The 20,764-nt window shown below is 40.2% G+C and overlaps 1 protein-coding gene across 1 annotated transcript in view; it reads right to left on the bottom strand.

The window, feature by feature from the left end:
* Window positions 1-299: 299 nt before the first annotated feature.
* Window positions 300-20,764, bottom strand: part of AHCYL1 (adenosylhomocysteinase like 1) — a 34,690-nt gene continuing 14,225 nt past the window's right edge. Inside the window, exons 2-16 of the mRNA XM_046645511.1 lie at window positions 11,275-11,386; window positions 9,371-9,514; window positions 8,262-8,362; window positions 7,789-7,891; window positions 6,521-6,615; window positions 5,832-5,938; window positions 4,894-5,010; window positions 4,571-4,634; window positions 3,676-3,764; window positions 3,237-3,307; window positions 2,765-2,859; window positions 2,577-2,675; window positions 2,094-2,162; window positions 1,567-1,645; window positions 300-424 (exon numbers count right to left, since the gene is read on the bottom strand). Of these exons, the coding sequence (XP_046501467.1) occupies window positions 300-424; window positions 1,567-1,645; window positions 2,094-2,162; window positions 2,577-2,675; window positions 2,765-2,859; window positions 3,237-3,307; window positions 3,676-3,764; window positions 4,571-4,634; window positions 4,894-5,010; window positions 5,832-5,938; window positions 6,521-6,615; window positions 7,789-7,891; window positions 8,262-8,362; window positions 9,371-9,514; window positions 11,275-11,386 (1,470 nt within the window). The remainder of the gene's footprint in view (window positions 425-1,566; window positions 1,646-2,093; window positions 2,163-2,576; window positions 2,676-2,764; window positions 2,860-3,236; window positions 3,308-3,675; window positions 3,765-4,570; window positions 4,635-4,893; window positions 5,011-5,831; window positions 5,939-6,520; window positions 6,616-7,788; window positions 7,892-8,261; window positions 8,363-9,370; window positions 9,515-11,274; window positions 11,387-20,764) is intronic.

The raw sequence follows: 20,764 nt of genomic DNA, 5'->3' as shown, positions 1-20,764 counted from the left end.
GTTGTTTTCAACCCTGACTATACGTTAGAATAATCTGGGGAGATTTTACAAAATAAGCCTGAGCCCCATCCCAGAGCAATTGTATCAGAATCTCTAGGGTGAGGCCCAAGCTCCAAAATTTTAGAAAACCCTTACTTCTTTACATACTACTAGATGCACAATTTCTCTGCCTACCCTGTTAGTTTAGAGCAGAGGTCTTGCCCTCTTCAAAGGCAGGTATAATACTTTATTTAAGAAAGTGGGCTAGCCTACTTGGTTTAATATTGGGGAAAAGAGCTTTTCACTTGCTTTCCCCCAAGTTACCTGTAATAATTGGGTTTGAATGGCCCATTTTTGTTGAGTCCCAGATATTTTGCTTGGTCATCTGTCAGCTCTGTCAGGTGGGCATCAAATGATGGCAGGTGCAGGCTGGCAACGTACTCATCTAGGAAAAATAAAACACCAGGGGAGCAGACTCCATTTCAAATATGCCTCTCACAGTATAACTTTCCCTTATTTTCATCTGAAGCTTTCTGAGAAAAAGGCTAAGGGATGGAATAACTTTGAAGGAATCTACAACTCAAAATATTTGCTTAATAAAACCCCCCCACCAAAGTTGCCTTTATTGCAGGGTACTTCTCTCAGTACATCCAGAGTGCAGAGAGAAAGCCATTTACCAGGGTGACACAATGGGGTAGAGTTTACCTCACATCCTTCTCTGGCAAGGGTCTGGCCTCACCTCAGTGGCTGACACGCCAGGCACTACTCCCTCCTCCCTGCGGCAACTTCCGTAACCGGATTATAGTCACATGATGACTCAAAGTGGACACCAGAAAGCTCAAAAGAGCCTGTGTCATTAGCATTTATTGAGGATAAGATCCACAAAGGCCTCAAATCTTAGGGTCATGGATTTCTATGGCAGCTGGCACAAATCTATTACATTTTCAGAGATAAGCTTCCTGGGCTTTACCTTTATGAATATAATTTTTTTAAAAAAACCAATCTGAGGTAAGCTGTTGGAGGGAACGAGAGCAAGAAGTTTTTTAGCTTTAAGAGGACAGGGATTTAGATGGGAGGTGGGCACCACTATTTAGAAAAGTAAAGAATTAGAGAGGATGTATTATGTCACATGAACATAGCACAGCTGTCCCCTGGAATGACAGGATGTTGTTTGCATATCCACACAGAGGACGGCCAATAAAACCTGTAGTTGTTCTGTTTCTCTCCTTTTGGTCCCAGGCTGTACTCAGTGGTACTTGGAAGTTTACTGAACTTCATAAGGCTACTTAGAATAAGAGCATCTACTCTAAACCATGATGCTGAGCACTTTCACCCATTAGCTGAATTCTTCAATTCCACAATGTATGCAGTATTAGTGTCACTTTACTGATAAAGAAACTGGCGGGAAAAAAGAAAAGAAATTGGGGTTCATGGAGACTACAACTTGACCAGAGACAAAAAACCACTAAGTGCCATAACAGGGATTAGAACTGTGACTCGAAACCCAATGCTTTTCATAATATTCATTTTACCAAACCACACAACAATCTGGGTAATCAGTACAGGTTTCTACTGTTTTTCACTCACCCATTTTCTTAGGAAGCAAGTACACGTCTTGTTTGTAGCGTCCCTCAGGTGCATTATAGAGTTCTATCAGTGCCAAAGCCTAAGTTGGGAAAAGAGGATCAGAAAAGACAGAAAAACTTTTTGACAGGGACATAAAAATAAAAACAGATTTAACAGGGTCTTGGGGTAACTATTATAGTGATGCAGCACAGTGACAGCACACAGGATTTGACCGTAATAAATGCCAGCACATGTCATAAGAGGATTTGTTGGTGTTTTTGTTTAGTTCAGATAAAAGAACAGACTAAATACCACTAAGCAGGAACACTATATTCTCAACTAAAACAGCCAACTTAAAGGGACACAAACACTGACTCTGCCTGACTAACGACTCTGTTCCAGACTGGAGAAAGCCTAAGTCTTGACAATTCGTGACCTGAAGGAAGAACAGGTTGATAAGAACATAGCAGGGCGCTCTCTCACTGGAATCTGATCTAGGCCAGTTCCACTCATCTCTGTGCAGGATAAGCAGGCATTTTGTCACAAACCTGTGTGGTAGCTGTGATGGACAGAACAAAGGTGGGAACTGTGGAGCAGCTCAGATTAAGCAGACGACCCTGAAAAAGTTAAGAGAGCCCTGGGATGAGTGGCATTATCCCTCTGTCTCAGACTCCAACGTCACATAAGTCAAGTAAATGCAGACATTAACTTTCCACCCCCTAGGCTCAGGTGGTAGAGGAAAAGTCGCAGTTCCAGACCAGCACTGTAGGTTTTATTTTATTTTCTGCAAGTCCATCTGAATCTGACAAGCTGAAGAATCAGCTGTAGTCAGGAAATAGTATGTTACTTACTAAAAATTAGATATTTTTTGAGTGATTCCGTTTTGGGGACCAGACTATTCGAGAAATGTATCTCTATCCAAAGACAGAGCTCAGGGGAACACAGGCCCAATATTCTTTCCTGCCTCCCCTCTCCCGCATGGATCTAACTACACTGCTGATGCTGCACTGCCGGAACCCTTGTGTGTGTACCTCTGCCAGGAGGACGACGCGTTTGCCATCCGGCCAGATGACATGGTCCACCTGAGAACGTACTCGCTCCCAAGTCAGCTCCGGAGTGCGGAGACTGGTCTGAAAGGAAGAGAGCACAGTTGACCGTGGCTCTAAAGGAAAGAAGAGGGAAAAAGGCCCTAGTAATAAAGGAATGAGACAAGCCTTACCACATCAATTTCCGTGTTGGAGTGGCCCATATTACATACAATACAACTGTTTTTCATACGGTCCAAATGTTCCCGTGTCACTACATTCTTATTTCCTAAAAGTAAAGGAACGTGTTTAAAGAAAGAGATGCTGGGGAACAAAGACACCAACTGGCTTTCAGTTAGAACATGGAAGAGAAGAGGTTTGCTGGCATTAAAGAGCACGTATACATTGTGAGAAAAGAGGTGTGCCTTGTCTAACGGGTCTTCAGGCTCAGTTAACCGTTTTAAGGTTGAGTAGTATAAAAAGCCAGCAGGGAAAAAGGCTCTTTGTTCTGGAAAACACGTTAAGGTTCTGACAGCTTACTCTAGTTCTGAGACTTTTACACTGAGCACAGGTCTCACTTACTTTACATGGAAGTCAGTCAGACCACTTTCAAGATTTAGCCTCAGTGTTAACTCTCCTCCATGTACGCAAAGCACTGATACTTACCTGTGCAAGTTATTACGACATCAACTTGCCGGATGACTTCATTTAGCTTTACCACCCTGAACCCATCCATGCTGGAAGAAAAGGAAGGAACACTATGAGCAAAGTAAGGAAGCAGTGGGACAGAAGGTGGTCACAAAATGAGACAAATAAATTCCCTTCTAAAGTCAGATCCAATGCTACCTCACAGGGATAATAAGTGATAATCTGTGCTGAACTACACACACTGGCCTCCTCAGACTTCCTGAGATTCCATCCAGAAAGGGAAAAGGCCAAGAAGCTCTAGGAGTGCCCTGGGATTATAATGGAAGGGATAGAGCAATCCTAGCTTTCTCCTCTTTCGAGAGATTTCTGCAAGGAATGGTTAGTACAATCAATCACGAACTCTCAGAAACATAAAGTACCTGGAGTAAATCTAACAGTATTACTACTCTGTGCTTACCAGGCTTGCAGAGCACAGATGGGGTCAATTTCTGTGATGTAGACAATTGCTCCGAGGGCCTTGAGAGCAGCACAGCAACCCTTTCCCACCTGCAGAGCATAAGAAAGAAGTCAGGCCATCAAGCCCATTAAGTCATGGGTGTTGGGGCAGTAGGCTCTTAGGGAGATGGGAAATAACCTCCCTGAAATCATTAATCATTTAGTGCATAGATTGCATGGGTGCTCCAACCTAAGCAGAGCAGAAACAGATCCAGATTTTGCTGTGACCCTTGGTCAGAGAGGTGATTTAGCAGACATTCCATATTTCATAGCAAGGGCTGGGGCTTGGGACAGTAAAAGAGATCAAGGAAATACAAGTGTTACCATTAGGGAAACAAGACCAAGGAAGAGCAACTATAACCTCTACTTTCTTATTCCAGAAAAGCCTGATAACCCTCATTTGAGATGCATCTAACTCAGGGACAGGGTAGCAGCAACTCGGGAACTTCTGTGGGTCATGTTGACGGTAAGAAAATCTCCTTCACCTATTCTAGTTTAGAGATTATTAACGATATGCCACTTCCAATTCCACCCTTCACTCTACTGCAAGTCACTTGTGGGACTAAAACGCTACATATTCACTTGAAGTAAATCACATAAAAGGTTACTGTTCTAATTGGGGGAAAGGATGCCAACATTCCATTCCACAAGACAAAGTGGTAAAATCTGACAATTCATTCTGTATGTCTCTACTCATAAATCTGAACATTGGACTTGTGCTATTATTTTAGGATACATTATCTAAAAGCATATTTTAAACCCTGAATCACTGACTCTACACTGACAGCACAAGTCTCCTTCACTCAACATTTCTAATAAATCTAAGAAAAGACAGACACTGAGGCCCAGCTATTTACCTCACCATAGCCACACACCACCACTTGTTTCCCACCAAACATCACATCTGTGGTCCTCTTCAGGCTGTGGAAACAGACAACAGCTCAACTCAAACATTATTAGCTCAAATACAGTACCTCTGCACAAAATTAAAAGTGGGGGACAATGCCCCACAAGAACTCCAACTGGACGTTGGCTGGCTCCATATGAAATGGACCCCTCTAAACAATTTTTAAAGCCAAAGGAAGACCAAGGCACAAGACTGGAGTGATAGCGGACTAACATCGCAACCCAACCCAAACTTACCTGCTCTATGTTTGAATATCTATACATGTCAACCTACCCATCCAAAATGGATTCTCGGCAGCAGTACAAGTTATCAAACTTCTGTTTGGTAACAGAATCATTGACGTTCATGGCTGGAACACAGAGCTTCCCAGCTTTGGAGAGCTGATACAGCCTAAAAGGAGAAGAAGCCACAAAAACAAAAAAAAAAAGTTAGCTGGTAAACACAACACATGGCAAAATCTGGCTAATGCGCCTCAAGCTCCATGCTGCCCTCCCCAGTCTTATTTATTACCCAAGGATATTAATAAACAAGATATTTCCTTGTCATTCCTCCTCACTTCTTTTCATTCTCTCTACCCGCTTGTCCCCGACCCCCCTTTTTTTGGAAGGAAAAAAAACTTTTTAATTGAAAAAATTTACTTCTCTTCCATAAAAGGGGATGTACTTCCTTAGACCCGCATTTTCTCAATTTTTAAAAACACCCTGCCTACTTCTGATAAACCAAGATCATCAATGAATCTGATATGGTTCCCTGTGTTGTGTGTGTGAGCACCTACAATGTGCCCCCAACAAAGAAACACTCTTTCAGATATCTTTTAGGTATTCCAACAAGCCAAGAATATTTTGCCCAGTTTTACTTTTTGTAGTGTATATAATGTATAGTTTTACAAGGATTCTTTTTCATATTTCAAAATAAAATTATAATACAATATTGAATACAGTTTTTCAAGATAAACTCACTCCCTACCTCTCAACACTGGTTGAGAATCACAGTGGAATAAGTGGGAGAGAAAAATGTGTGAACTAGAACCTGAAATAACTTCCTTTTAGGGTCCCCTTGATTTTTCAAAAGTAAAAACTCAAAAGTTTTATCTAATGAAGATACTCCCATTTAGTTACTGCAAGTCTGAAACACAGCCCTAACGCCTAACGGAGACCAGAAGAATTTGCTGAGGCAAGGACACAAGGGGCAGCTACTCCAGAATCTGTTACCTGTGAACACCAGTCACGCTCTCTTCCACAATGCCTCGGATCTTCTTAAACACGTTTGGATACTTCTTATAAACCCAGTGGGTTAAGTCTCCCCCATCATCCAGGATCTACAGAACAGCCAGAAGACTTCTATGGGCATTCAGGCTGCTAGAGCTGGGGGGAACTTTGAGCCCACTTTCTGTACTAGTAAGAGAGCCCTGCATGTTTTGGAAGAGCACTCCTCAGAGCTCCTGAGAGCAGGTTTAGACAGTGGAAACACAGTCAAATTTGTTGGTGTAAAATGGTTAAAAGGATTCCTAAGTTTGTTCTAGGCTATGGTGAAGAGTATTAGGCTAATCACACACTCATTTTTAGCCTAGAGTCTTGAAACACATAGCCCCTTTGGATGCAAAAGGAGAGCTGGGGCAGGAAGGAAAGAAATCAGGATCCTACTCCAAAGAGGTGCCACATCATTTCCTTCTATACCATTCTGCTATGTTTGAGCCACACATGTTCAGTTAATCTTACCCTTCCCCCACCTTTCCATTCGGTATTCAGACCCATTCCGAATAGATATCAAGCTAAACACTTTGGCAACAAAGTTAAGTGCATAAGACCGAACATCCAGAACATATTTAGGGAACCATGCTTTGAGGGAAAAAAGGAAACAAATCTATTGTCAAAAGTGTAGGATGAATATGCATTATTACCATGTTAGCCTGCCACCCATCCATGTTCACACATCGGTCAATACACCACCAGAAGTCATCTTCCGACTCGCCCTTCCAAGCGAACACTGCAACTCCTACAGAGATGGAAACAAATCAGCTGATTCCTCCTTTGGGGAGTGTCCTATACCAACATCACTTTCTGAGATCCAGGTGAAAAGAAAAAGGCTATAGAAACGATTCTGGAAAAGAAACAACTAAGGACGAGCAAAAAGTCAAAATAGCACCTTTAGTTCAGAAATTGGTTAAAAATTTAAGGGATTTTAGTTTTTGAAAGGATTTGGGAATCTTAAAATGTCAATCTCTTTGGCCAATTTTATACTTGGAACTCTATCCAAAGGAGATAAAATGAAGTGGGAATCAAAACAAAGTTATTCACTGGAAAATTTATATCAGTAAGTAACTTAAAACAACCTAAATGGTCAACATTAGGAAAATAGTGAAATAAAATCACACCACCATATGACTGAGTATTATAAATGATGCTGTCCAGGTCTCGAGCAACATGAAAAATTACTTCTGAAAATGTTATATATAGGTTATAAAATTGTACACATACTGAGATTTACTTAATCTCTGTAAAAAAAAAAAAGAGAATAAAAAAAGGAAAATATGCCAGATATCTCAGTGTAGTAAAATTATGGCTTTTTTGGGGAATCTCCTTAATTTTCTGCAATAAACACCAGAAAAGAGTAAACAAGAAAAACAGAAGTGCTATAAAGTTGCTTTCTGAGGATCCTAGGAAGATGGGAGATTCTTAAAGAACTTCATGGTGATTTTCTTCTGAATATTTTAACAATAAAAATTGTTTTACGTTTAACTGAACAAGTTGTCCATATAGTTCCAATGCAATATTGAATATCAAATTACCTAATGAACTATCAATACAAAGATGCTTCTTACTTGTGTTCTCTCAAAAGTGATGAGACTTTTGGCGAAAGGAGACCCACTGAGCCCATACTTATATAGCTCGTATAAATTAGTATTCTTCCTTATTCATTTAATATTAGAATTGGGCATTTCCCCGTGTAAGCAGATTCTTTTCAGAGATCACTTTTTATGACTGTATAATATTCCATCGTGGATATGGACCTTAATTTTATTATCCATTTTCCTGTTGATATTTTCACTATCCTCCAAATTTTACAGCCCCTAGACATACATGACACTGTAAAGACAATTTTGATACAGAAAAATTATGTTTAGATAATTATTTTGAGGCAAAGTTGGTGAAAAAAAGCTGAACATACCAGCCTCAGCCAGTGCTGCAGCCACTTCATTCTGAGTGGAGTAGATGTTGCAAGCAGACCAGCGGCACTGAGCCCCCAGGGCACAGAGTGTCTCAATCAACACCTATGTAGATGTATAGGAAGACAGGGTGAGGAAGAGGAGGGCCAAACAGGAGTAGCATATAGGAGAACAATACCCACCAACTCTGCAGCAACAGGTGCTACACTGGGGGGTTACAAAAGGGGGTAATCTAGCTGGGCAGCACATTGACATCTAACTTTACCCAAAAGATATGTTCCTAAAGTCTTAATGACATTTTTATAAAATTAGGTTATACTTATACAAACAAAGTAGAAAACCTCATTACTGTGTTATAGGGAGGTCCTACCTAATAGTATTTGGAGGTTGGATAGATAGGGAAGGAAAAGCAAGTAAAGAAAGTTTCTTTGTTCCCATTATCAGAAGTCCCTCTCTTTTCTCCCAATAAACTCACCGCTGTCTGGGCTGTGATGTGTGTACAGCCCACTATTTTAGCACCAGCCAAGGGCTTCTCCCCCTGAGCACGTTTCCTGAGTGAAATCAGAGCAGACATGTCTGTGAAAGAACAGAGGATTTGAGCTAGGTCTGCACTAGCAATATCAATTCCCGTCCCAGCAACACCTAGAGCTGGTCTGGATCTGTTGAGAGATGGTGAGATAAGGTAGACAAATTCTAAGTACATTTCTGTGATGACTGGCAGCTTCAACAGCAAAACAAAAGTGGAGAGTTGTCATATCATCACTTGGGATTTCTCTCTTCCTCTACTGTTTTGGCCTTATATGCAAAGGCCCGAACAGAGAATGACATAAATTCTTAAAACTGATCAAAACGAACGGTGAGTCTCATCACTCATTTGGGAGGAGAGGGAAGTAGTTATGGCATTGGCTAATAGCCTCATAAATATAATCATCAGACCAGAAAGAAAGATTTTACCCTTAGCAGAAGCCACTTGCTTCTGTTTTTCTATAGTGGCTAACCCTATTCTGTCAGTCTGTTTGGTTTCTGTACTCCCTCCTAATATAGAACATGCCTTCAATGTCAAAGCAATAAGAGTAAAGAGATCTTACGAGAGTGGGGTGGGGTGGAGAAACCAAGATTTAACTGGCTGTCAGTCACTTTTACTCTTGCTCCAGCACAGGGTGCTCAGGACCAAAGATCAAACGAAACCCTCAGTCACATCCTTAGCTGAAACCCCTCCCACAATTGCTGCTTCTGGGAAATCTGGGTCTCTGCAATTGGCAGCTATGGTAGGATCCAGCAGAACTAACCACTATGTAGTAGTGATCCAGGACTTGCTGACTGCAAGTAGATCTTTGAATACGGTGTCATGCGGGAGGAAAACAGAAACTACTCTGTAATTGCCACATGCTGAGAACAGGAAGCAGGGAGAACAAGAATTCTGAAGCACAAGCTCCATACAGAGGGATCTGTTTATACAAAGGTCCAGGATAGTGGATTTTCCCAGGAGACTTTCAAGTTAGCTTTAGAGACTTAAGTTGTTTGTGGATCTTGATGACCTGAAAGTGGGTTGTTTCTGGTCCCCTACCCACTCCCTTTCTTTACCTTGCTCTGCAATCTCAATCTCCCGGCGACCAAATTCTGCCTGCTTGATGTTCTTCACACAGAAATTGCTGCTGCCCTTGGAGTTGGTTTGCTGCTTCTCTCGGGGGGAAACCTCATCATCAGAGCTATCTGTGTAGGATGCAGCTAGAGCCGGGAAAGAAAGAAACGAGCACAGAAAAACCTCAATGGCCCCAAGTCCACAGAGTTCTGTCCCCAAGGGACTCTCATTTAAGTTAAGCGAACACTCTTAATTGGAGCCACCTTTTCCGCCACTCTCAGTTCTGCTCCTCCAGGGTCTAATAGATGGTATGAATGAAACTCCTGTGGCTCTTTCAACATTGTGGCCCTTTTACCCACCCTGATGACACCCTGCCATTAGTGCCCACGATAAGGAGCTATTGATCCCAATCCTGCACCACCTCTAGTGAATCCTAAATAATCCTCTTTGGATTGACTATTTTCCCAATCACTGTCTCTGCCAGTGCATTAGGCCTCTCTCGCTGACTTCCACATACTGCTAGCTAACACAAATACTTCTGTCTAGCTAAAGAAAACATTACTAAAGGTATCTACCCCACTAGGACAATTTAACTACATCACTGAGCCTTAAAACTGCTCTGACAGGTTCCCATAATATATGGCCATCAAGATCTTCGGAAACTTTGTTAAACTTTCTTCACTCATTTCATCTTTCTTCCTCTTATAACTCAATCTTTCGCAATTAATTCTTTCTTAGCAATAATTAGCCTGCTTGTCAGCCACTACCTTTTATGTCACTCTAAGATACCTTTTCATCTCTAATAGCCATTAAATTTGCAACATGTCTACAGTGAATCTGTATATTCATTCATTTCAGTATTTAACCCTGTATACCATCATTTGCCCTTGTCTGGCTATCTTGTCTGTATTGGGTTGTCAGTGGCACAGGGCAGAGAATAAGTTTCTAAAAATTTGTTTGTTTGTTTGTTTGTTTTTACACATTTCTTGTACTTCAAACCCAGTCTTTAATGTTAATAATATAATGCAAACAATCTTCTGGTAAAAGATAATAAATGGCTTTTGGTACAGATCTCTTTGCTGACTTTAACAGCAACCTACGACCTTGGGCAAGGCTCAATCTTTTAACAGGCTTCCTCCGTTGCCTAATGAGGGGGGTTGGATTAGACGCCCCTGTGGGTCTTTCAGAGTGTGTCCCTCCAGTACTCAAATCGTAAAATTCTATATCCTTTTCTATGTGCATTTTCTAGTACTCTCTCAAAAGCTGAGAAGGGCACAATTCAAATCAGAAAAAAGACTACTTATATAGCGTTAAGACAGGAGAAAAGAACTAAAAAGAAACAGAGCTGGAGCCATATTATAGTAGTTTGAACCTTTCCCACTCCAGAGGTTAATAGGGGAGGGTACTTCAACATAAAGGGTAACCCAGTAAATGAAAGGAGCCAAAATACTCATTTTTATTGTTACAATTCAAGCAGTCTTGGAGACAAGAAAGAAAAAGATGGGTGGCAGGTGTATCTTATACAAAGAAATGAGCAATTATGCTTCTAAAGTACACCTCTTTTTCAAGGCCAGTTCTGTCAGCCAAAATACCATTGATTTTCTCTCTCTGTAACTTGGGCAGATAAACGTGGGAATGGGAACCAGCCCAGGACTACCAACCAGGCACCGGCCACAGACCACACACAGAGACAGTCTCAGGATGACAAAAGCTTCCCCAGCTACAAGCCTGATTGGAACATTCCCATTTCCCAACCATTCATTATCAGCTTTTTGCACCAATGATGGGCAGTCCTGACATGAGGTATTTTCAGATTCCAGGTAAGTGGAGAACACTGGATAGAGAAGTAGCTTAAGCCTCTGCAACAGGGAAGAGGGATTAGAGAGGACATGAAGTTCACACTTACCTGAACTGTAGCTGTCAGTGGAGGACTGAGAGATGGAGCGAGACAAAGATCTTCGGCCAGTCTTGGTGGGGAATTTGGTGAACTCCTGCATGTCATCAGCAAACTGGATCTGCTATAAGAGGAAGACAGAAGTTGAAAATCTGCAACAAGGATTCTATGAAACGTTCCATTTTAAAGACCATACAGTGTCTTCCCTAAAAGCTAATGTTATCATGTGTCTCCTACTAAGCCAGCAACTCTTTCACCAGAAATGAGGATGGGGATAGGCTACTCTCTGATTCCTCCTAAAATGCCAATCACTGTGGCTTCCCAATAGTTTCAGTGGAATCTTGGGGCGGGGGGGGGGGCCCTTAAGATCCGATTTCACAAAGCTTCCTTCCCACATTCCATAAAGTTTTTTCTCTTAAAACTTTGACATTAAACTCTTTACCCTTCCTCCCAACTTTATCAAAACACAGGCATAATCTCATAGTGCTTCTGCTTGTTTTCTCTTTTTTTCAGAAGATTCTCTTGTAACACATTCTTATCCTGAAGTTAGCAATGGTCTTGTTTTTTGAAAGACTTAAGAAGAGATGCCTTGAAATAGTGATGGGCATTGGGGTGCCAATAGTCAGAGTCCAACCATATAGCTATACGTCACAAAGCCAAAGTAGTATCCCCAGAATCTTCGATATCCAGTAAAATACCAGAATATACCAATGAAAGAGAGATCAAAAGACACATACACACCACAGTAAATTCCAACTAATTAGGACTAATTTGAAGGAAGAAAATAACGACTTGGTAAACTTTGTATTAAAAACATCCTTAAATGAAATAAAGCAGAACTAGGTAATTATTTGAAGAATACTTGGAAAACTGGCTTTAATAAATAGCAAGTAGCTTACAGTTAATATTATTTATAAATAAATTAATGGATGTTCCTAAAGAGTATGAAAATACTCTCTTCCATTAAATGGTTTAAACTTCTCTCCTGAATTCCTATTTAAACTCTGATAAATCTTTTCTTCAAAATATAAAATAGAGCCAGCCCCAACGGCCCAGTGATTAAAGTTCGGCATGCTCTGCTTTGGCGGCCCGGGTTTGGTACCACACCACTGATCTGTCAGTAGTCATGCTGTGGCAGCACCTCACAAAGAAGAACTAGAAGAACTTGTAACTAGAATCTACAACTATGCACTGGGGCTTTGGGGAGAAAAAAAACATAAAAAGAGGAAGATGGGCAACAGACGTTAGCTCAGGGCAAATCTTTTCCAGCAAAACAAATTTAAAAACTAGGTAAAATATAAAATAAACTTCAGCCTCCTGAAAAACAGAATAGTTTGAGAATCTGAATTGAGACAATCTAACTAAATTTGAAAAGGTTCTCATGGATAATACATTAAACCAAGTCTTTAGAAAATATCTCTGGAAATGTACACTATTACAGATTAAAATCTTCTCTCCATAATGCTAACAACATGGTTAGAGCCATTCTGAAGCCAGGAACAGTAAACTGCCCCATTAGTTAGAGCTGTGAAACGTTCCCCTCCTCTGTGAGATGACCCCTCCAGCTAGGGCAGCATCAGATGGCATTATAAATGTGCAGCCTGGGCACAGGCAGTCAGTATGAACAAATCAATCATTGAATTAGGACTCCATAAGTAATAAAGCAGTAAGCAAGGGAACCCAGATTTGTGTTTTCATACCAAGAATAAAAGCAGAGAATAGCCATGCAGTAACAGCCAAAGATACAGTAGGCCCAAGAGAAAAACCTGAGTGTACTTCCACTTAAAATTCACCTTGGCTCAACATGTAATCGGGAAAGTTTTTTTCTTTAGGATACTCTGTGAAATAAGGAGGAGGTAGAGTCCACAGCCTGTTTTATTAAGTCTGAAGACAGATCCTAAAGCCATGGAAGGGAAAGAGTTACATATCCTGGCATCTAGCCCAGGACCTTGTGCATAGAAACCATTCAATAATTATCTATAGAATGAGTAAACCTTTCAAATTTCTTTCTTCTCTAAGATCAAGTCAATCAAATTTCAAAAATAAATAATAATAGACTCAAGCTTAACAACATCTACTGCATCAGAATTTGATTAACAAATATCTGTACCTCTGAAGCAGCTTTTTTAGCTTAGGTGTTAAAACTTTAAATAGCTTAACTGTCAAAAGCACAACTGCCTTTCAAAAAAAAACACTCATTGAAGTGGCCATAGGTCAGCATCTGTCCTTCTAGATAGGATTTCCCACTCCATGTTCACATGACTTCTGCAGTCAGCAAAGCTAGTTTTACTGAAGGGATGAAACCAGGATCAAAGTAATGACTTTCAATCCAATATGCAGTTATTTTGGTGGCAGAAAAAATACAGTCAAGAGACCATCAATGCCTTTTAACACCCTCCAGAGGCAGCCCCTTCCTTCATCAGCCTCCTTGCTCCTGGCATGGGCAGCCTATTCGGAAGCTGCTCTCCTCTCGTGGCTGTTACAATTCCCTCCCTTGCTCATCTTTTTTCAAAAGGTTCTGGGTATGTTCCCAGAAACCATCTACCCAGGGGTGGGGCACTGGGGGAGGGAAATGCAATAACATTCGCAGTTTTTTAAATAAAAAATAGAGAGGTGACTCTGGCAAGATAGAAATGTGTTGCTTCAGCACCTCAGAACTACATTAATAGTTAAAATTCCACCTTGTATTAATACAGCTCATTAGTAGCCTAAAGCTTAGCAAAATCTTTCCCATCTAAACACGTCAGACTGTGATGCAAGTAGTTTACTAGTCAGCACAGTGCCCCATCTATATTTGAAGTGGGCAGAATGCTAACTCAAGCCATGACATGGATGAGTGGCTATCTATTCTGGCAGCTCTTTGACATTCTCACTGCTTATAATTAAGGTGATCCATCTACCCAAAGATGCATAATAACCTTGTCTTCTCTCCCACCCCCAAACTACACGATGAAGAGAACCTACAGCACAACTGCTGCTGTGGAAGGCAGCTGCTCTGCCAGTTTCCACCAGCCCTGCTCCCTCCACCGGCCGTCTTCACAGCTAGTAAGCAGCTCTGCCTTCTCCTTAGTGAAGCACCTCCTGGAGTGTCCTTCACCTTCACATTGTAAATAAAACACTGTCACCAAAAGCAATTTTTGGGTATCACAACTTTTCTCTCTAGTAAAACCATATCTCAATAACAGCCTTCTAATTGACTTGGACACACTGCATTTAAGCCAAATATGATCACTTAGGTAAAAACAAAATCCAAAGACTACTGCAAAGTTGTTCTTTTTACATTACTTCCTATTATCATGATTTCTCCCAATCATTAAGTCTTAACTGGTGTACTTTAGTGTTCTTCAAATGTAGATCTCCAAGGAATGGCAGGTCTAAATATGACGTAGGATGGGGAAGAGGGGACGTAAGGTAGTTGAAGTCCAAAAAGTATCTGAAAATCTTAAGTCCTATGTTAAAGAACTTTTTGTGTTTGGATACTCACCACCTTATAAACAGCTTTCCCCACAAGCAGCACACTAGTGTTCCATTCTTGGACTAACATCACAGCTGAGAAAGGCTAGGAGGTCAGACTGACCCATTCAACAGATAGCACATCCAAATACAGAAGTCTACTCGTAAAAACTCAATTAAATATCAGACCAATTTAATGTGCTATTTTGGAGGATCTCTTCAAAGAGCTTAGTGGGTACAATGTTTGACTCTGTTCCATGTGATACTGAGAATGATAAAAGAAAAGCTCTACTGAAGAAATAATTTGGGGGACAGTACATCCACCACCTAGTGACAGAGTCTGGTGACAGAGTGAGCTGAAAGAATTGCTGTAAACAACTTACCAAGAAAAAGGAATCACAGGCAATCCCAAACAGGTATAAGCCTCCAGAGAAGAAAAATTGTTGTATACAACTTGTTCAGTTGATCCTGATATTTTTTTTTTTACCATTAGAAGCTGAGAAGTTTACTTCCACAAACACATGGTCTATCTATCCAGATGTTAAACAGCTTAGCTACACTTTCTTCCCAGGTCCCACTCAATTCTGTCTTGTAGCTCCTGAATCAGAATTAAAAGCCACCAGAATTCCACTATGACACTATGGCCAATGGATGATCATGAGGATAATGCTCATGGACTATTATATTCTTTTAGTCAACACATTTGGTAGGCACCAATAAGTACCCAGTGCTATTCCAGGAAAGATCTACAAAAGGAAATATGGTCCCTTACAATCTGTAGATGTGTTTTGACCCACAGTGTAATAACACAAATGGTGTTCTAATAGAATTTTACTGCTTCTTTAGGAACATGCTAGATACTGTAACCTTCACAATCCTATCTGGATATTGTTTAATTTAGGCCTCCAAAAATCAGAGGTTAGGCTAGACATTTTATTAAAACTGTTATTTCACATGCTTATCTAACAGCTTTTAATTTCCTCAGCAAGGTTTCCTCCTAAGAGTGAAGAACCAGACTCAAAGGTAAACAGCAATCATTAGAAAAACAAATCATTAAGGAAAGCATAGCTTAGACGCAAGTAGAGGGATCAGTCGGCATTATGTGAAGGGCCAGTAGCCCTCTTCTGGTACACCACCGATTGTCTGAAGACCTTCCTAAATTTACATAATCTGTCCCACTATCTCCTCCAGCACATTGTGTGTGCAGATTTTTCTGTTTAGAAATTATGGTCAGCATATTTCTTAGCTAACACTTAGCAACTGAGCAAAAAAATAACTATAGAAGCTAGAAATTTTAATAAAGTCAATTACTAAGCAGTGTGCTATAAACACCTTCCAGGATTCCTACCACATCTTTTCTAATCCCTCTTTCACACATCTTCTGACATTTATTTTTTCTTTTACAGCTTCTACTCTCACCCGCTCTTTTTTCAGAGGAAAGTAAGAGAGTATGGGTGTCAGCCTAAACAGGTACAAGACCTTTTCTTGATACTTACCACTGATCAGTCTGATTCCCATTTCAGACGATTCCAAAGAAACAGTTATCAGTAAACACCAACTTCTTGATACAAGAACTATGTAAGTCTGAACATCTTTCAGACTTTCAATTAGGTAAAAGAAATTTCTCAAAGAAGGGCCTCCCCTTCCCAACACGTTGCCCTCAGGTACATCACCAGAAAACAATTTATCTCAAGGGAATCAATCTCAGGTCCCAGAGTCAAATCCACAGCCACCTTCAGTCACTTCTTCCATTCCCTAGTGCAGAAACCACTCTTCTGAGACTCAGGCAGGTTTTGGCTGCTCGCTGCCCTCCTTCCTTGTCTCAAGTTTCTTAAGTTCTCAGTTTCTCCAGATGGGTGCTGAGTTTCTGCGGGGGGAGGGGGTGAGCAAGCTGACTAATCACACACATCTCCCTCCCCGACTCCACCCATCTCTGTGTCTCAACAGTAACAGGATATAACACACACATTTGCTAGAATCCAATTCCACAGTCAGAAGAAATATTCCTTTTAAAACGGGACTTGACTTGATCTTTCATCAACGTTGGTAGGAGAAAGTGGTGAGGCAATGCCAGGGCCCACACTGCTGAGCCACTTAAATGGTGAGGAAGGAATGTAAAGCTTAAAAAACTGCCAAAATGAGTGATCTGGGCCTCCAACTGCCAACTAGAGGTAAAATTAAGAAGTTAAAAAATGGCAACAAGTAGGACAGGAAAAGCCTACCCTAATCTTTTGAAAACCACAATTTACAACAGAATGTACACACCCAGACTATGTTTCAATGCTTATTTAACTATCTACCTGTCCAATTGCCTGGCCTGTCCATACTTTCCTCATTCTCAATCTGCTACCAATATTACATGAAAACATGTCAGTCATTCTTCTCTTTCTCCTGACAGTGATTATCATCAACATTAAAATTTTTTTTTTGGTACAGGTGACTGAAGAAATCTAGGTTCCTGGAACATACCCATGACTTTAGTGATACACCAAAGCGCTCCCAGTCCCCGCCCACTGTTGCACTTTCTATTTATTTTTCCGATCATTTTTAATATATACAAATTTTTAAAAAATAGTATAATGAACACCTGCATAACCTTCACCTAGATTGAATCTTTCCGTTTTCCATTTTAGGTTTCTTTCTCTGTATATATACATATGTACACACACATACTTTCAAATATCCAGTCTGTAGTCAAACTTCTCCGAAAGAACACCTTTCATAGCTGTAGACCCAACAGCATCCCCAACTATTCCAACTCAAGTTGGAATCAAAGTTCACTAAATGCATTTGGCTGTTAGCTTCCTTTAGGTCTCTGCTAATCTAGAACAGTCTTCTTGCCTCCCCCCTACCCAACCCCGCCTTGTGATCCTCACTTTTCCTTTTAGAGTCCACGCCAACTGCCTTATAGAATCTCCCATATTCTGAATTTTTCAGATCGCTTCCTTCCTGTAAACTGAAAGTGCAGTTTTGAGGTCTGAGTAGAAAGAGATTACAATTTTGAGAAGAATATTTCATAGATCATGTTGCATACTTCACTTTGCAGCAGGTAGCACATAATGTCAAGTTGTTCCACTATCAGTGACTCTAAACTGAATCCTTTGTTAAAGTGAGACCATCAGTCTTTGAAAAGTATATTTTCTCCTTTGCAAGTAAAGGTTAATTTGTGGGATACTTGTCAGCCTGTGAATATGCTGTTCCCTAGTGACTTTACCATCTGTTCATATTCCTTGCCTGAACCAATTATATTGGGAAGGGGGAGTTTATAGAATCACAACTTTTTTCAATCATTTGTTCCATATACATTAGCTGGCAATCTTTCGTAAAGAAGTTTTTCTTCTTCCTCTTTCACTTTCTTTTTTACTTGTTATTCATGCTTTATTTATTCAATATGTTACACTCAATTACATAATGAGTGCAGTGAACGCTCCAAATGTCCCAAATTGGGCCAGTGGGATTCTCCTTCAAGCTGACTCTTCTGTCCTTTTGACGTGACCCCATTTAAAGTACTTCTTTGGATATACCAGGTCCACTTTGTTCTTTCTCTGCTTCAGACCTGGAATCAGCCATTTCTCCAAGGAGCCCTGATTTCTTTCAGTGGGAAATGGTGTTTAGAAAGTAATATCTGGGCAAAAGGTGTGCTAATTGCTATTAGACACGTCAGTGTTCCTAGTTTCTTTCAGTGAGGAGAGAAACAAATCTTTTTATTTTACTCTTGAGGTCATATTGATATTTCCTTTAATTTTTAATTTTCCTATTTTTATCTCTTTTCGCTTATGTTAATCTTGGTCTCTAATAGCAATAATACATGTACTTATTTGCTTTATTCTATAATATACATAAAATAATTTGAAAATTACAAGACTAATATTATTACTAACAATAATCTACACAGTGAACTGTCAACATTTCACTGAAGTTCTTTTTGTCCTTAGAATATATTTCACAAAGGATGGTTAGTTTAAGCACTGTTTCCTGGGTGATTGTATAATTAATTTGAAATGTAGTTAGGTTCATTTGTTTCTGTTTATAAACAACTTTAAAGTTTCCTTTCTTTTTATTTTTTGACATATAAAACACGTCTCAAAAGTTTAATAGGTATATTCAGAGAAGTCTCATTTTCATTCCTATCCCTTCAACTCTGCTTCCCCCTCCTCATTTTCATTGGTTTCTGGTTTATGCTCATTTGTGGAGGTAGAAAACAGCAAATGTGTACTTATATTATTTTCCCTCTCTTTCTTGCTCAGAAGGTAGCACGGCAAAATATTCTGCACCTTGTTATTTTTCGCTTGGAAATCACTTTGTATTGGTTCATGGAGTATAAGAATCAACGATTCTTGAATGTTGGGAAAGAACAAGCCAGGTTACTAGTGCTCACCTTATACGTTTGTAATAAAAAGTCATTAGCCTTAATTTGAAGTCCTCTCTAAAGCCACCCTTGATTTTAAATGAAGCTCACAAAAAGTTAAACTGGCAAACCTTACTGCAAGTCATGCTGGGATGTTCTTTAAGATGAAAACTTGTCAGTTGCTTAGAAATAGGTAAATCTGTATTCTCCAAATGAATTTCTATGAGAAGAAAAGTTAACACCGAAAACAAGCGACCAATGGACAGCTCTACAAGGATGATGGAGTCTCTGGCATTTCGGAAGCCACACATACTGAACAAACGCCATCTGTGTAATTTCTTAGCCTACCAAGAAGGAACAAGATTGGAGATGTATAAGAACAATTCCTCCTTCCTTCATCTGAAGTCTAGCTTAAGTTGAAAGCCAATTATATTTTACAAATCCAAACCCTCTTCACATATTTGCTTGAGTGAGTCAATCCCACCTGCGAGTCAGCTCAGCATTTGGGAAAGCTACATCCAAGGAGCGATGAACGTCAAGAAAGTCCTTGCCAGTAGTACCGGGCAGAAGAAATATAAGCAGCTCCCAGTAAGTGGTAGCCAAGTCTATGCTGGTCAGTTTTCTAAACTCTACACTAATACTCAACAAAGTATCTTTTCTTTTATTTTTTCTTTTTATTTATGTATTTATTTGTTTTTTAAAGACTTTATTTTTTCCTTTTTCTCCCCAAAGCCCCCCGGTACATAGTTGTATATTCTTCGTTGTGGGTCCTCCTAGTTGTGGCATGTGGGACGCCACCTCAGCGTGGTTTGATGAGCAGTGCCATGTCCACGCCCAGGATTCGAACCAACGAAACACTGCAGCCTGCAGTGGAGCGCAAGAACTTAACCACTCGGCCACGGCGCCAGCCCCTCAACAAAGTTTAATGAGACAAACCGTATCAGTTTTTAGTCACCATCTACTGCTTCCCATAAAATATAGGCTTCAAGGGAAGAAAAAGCCATCAAAACTCAACATTAAATAATCTGACTTTAAAGACCTAATGTTAAATAGTAACTATGTAATAACAGGTATTGTTTCCAACGTGAGTGGGTCAATGGGACCTTTCAGAATCCATTCTGTAGTTAGAGTGGATATTTTCAAGCTCAGAGGACAAGGTGAAATCACTTTAAAGACCAGCTGCAGCTAGCTTGAGTTTCCAAAGCTCTTAAAAACAAAACACAAAATATTAAGCCTCTAGGAGAGACCAGAGACAATACATGGACAAGAATCTATCAAAGATAATCAGTCTCATCAAAGACGTAATTGTATCTCTCATTCTAGACAGGTAATATTTGCATCCTTCTTGACTTTCTAACTTGAGATGTATATGTCCAATTTTAGATCAAAGTCTCAGTATAAAATCATGATCTTAGGGGCCAGCCCCATGGCCAAGTGATTTGGTTCGCATGCACCGTTTCAGTGGCCAGTTTTGCCAGTTTGGATACTGGGTGCAGACCTAGCATTGCTCACCAAACCATGTTGAGGTGGCGTCCCACATAGCACAACTAGAAGGACCTACAACTAGAATATATAACTATGTACTGGGAGACTCTGGGGAGAAGGAAGGAAAAAAAAAAGAGATTGGCAACAGATGTTAGCTCAGGGCCAATCTTTAAATTAATTAATTAAAATAAAATAAAATCATGACCTTAGATAGCC

Source organism: Equus quagga, chromosome 18 (assembly GCF_021613505.1).
Source record: "Equus quagga isolate Etosha38 chromosome 18, UCLA_HA_Equagga_1.0, whole genome shotgun sequence".
In the NCBI taxonomy this organism is placed as follows: domain Eukaryota; kingdom Metazoa; phylum Chordata; class Mammalia; order Perissodactyla; family Equidae; genus Equus; species Equus quagga.
The sequence above is the reverse complement of the archived record's forward strand: the minus strand, read 5'-3'. Positions and strand labels throughout refer to the sequence as shown.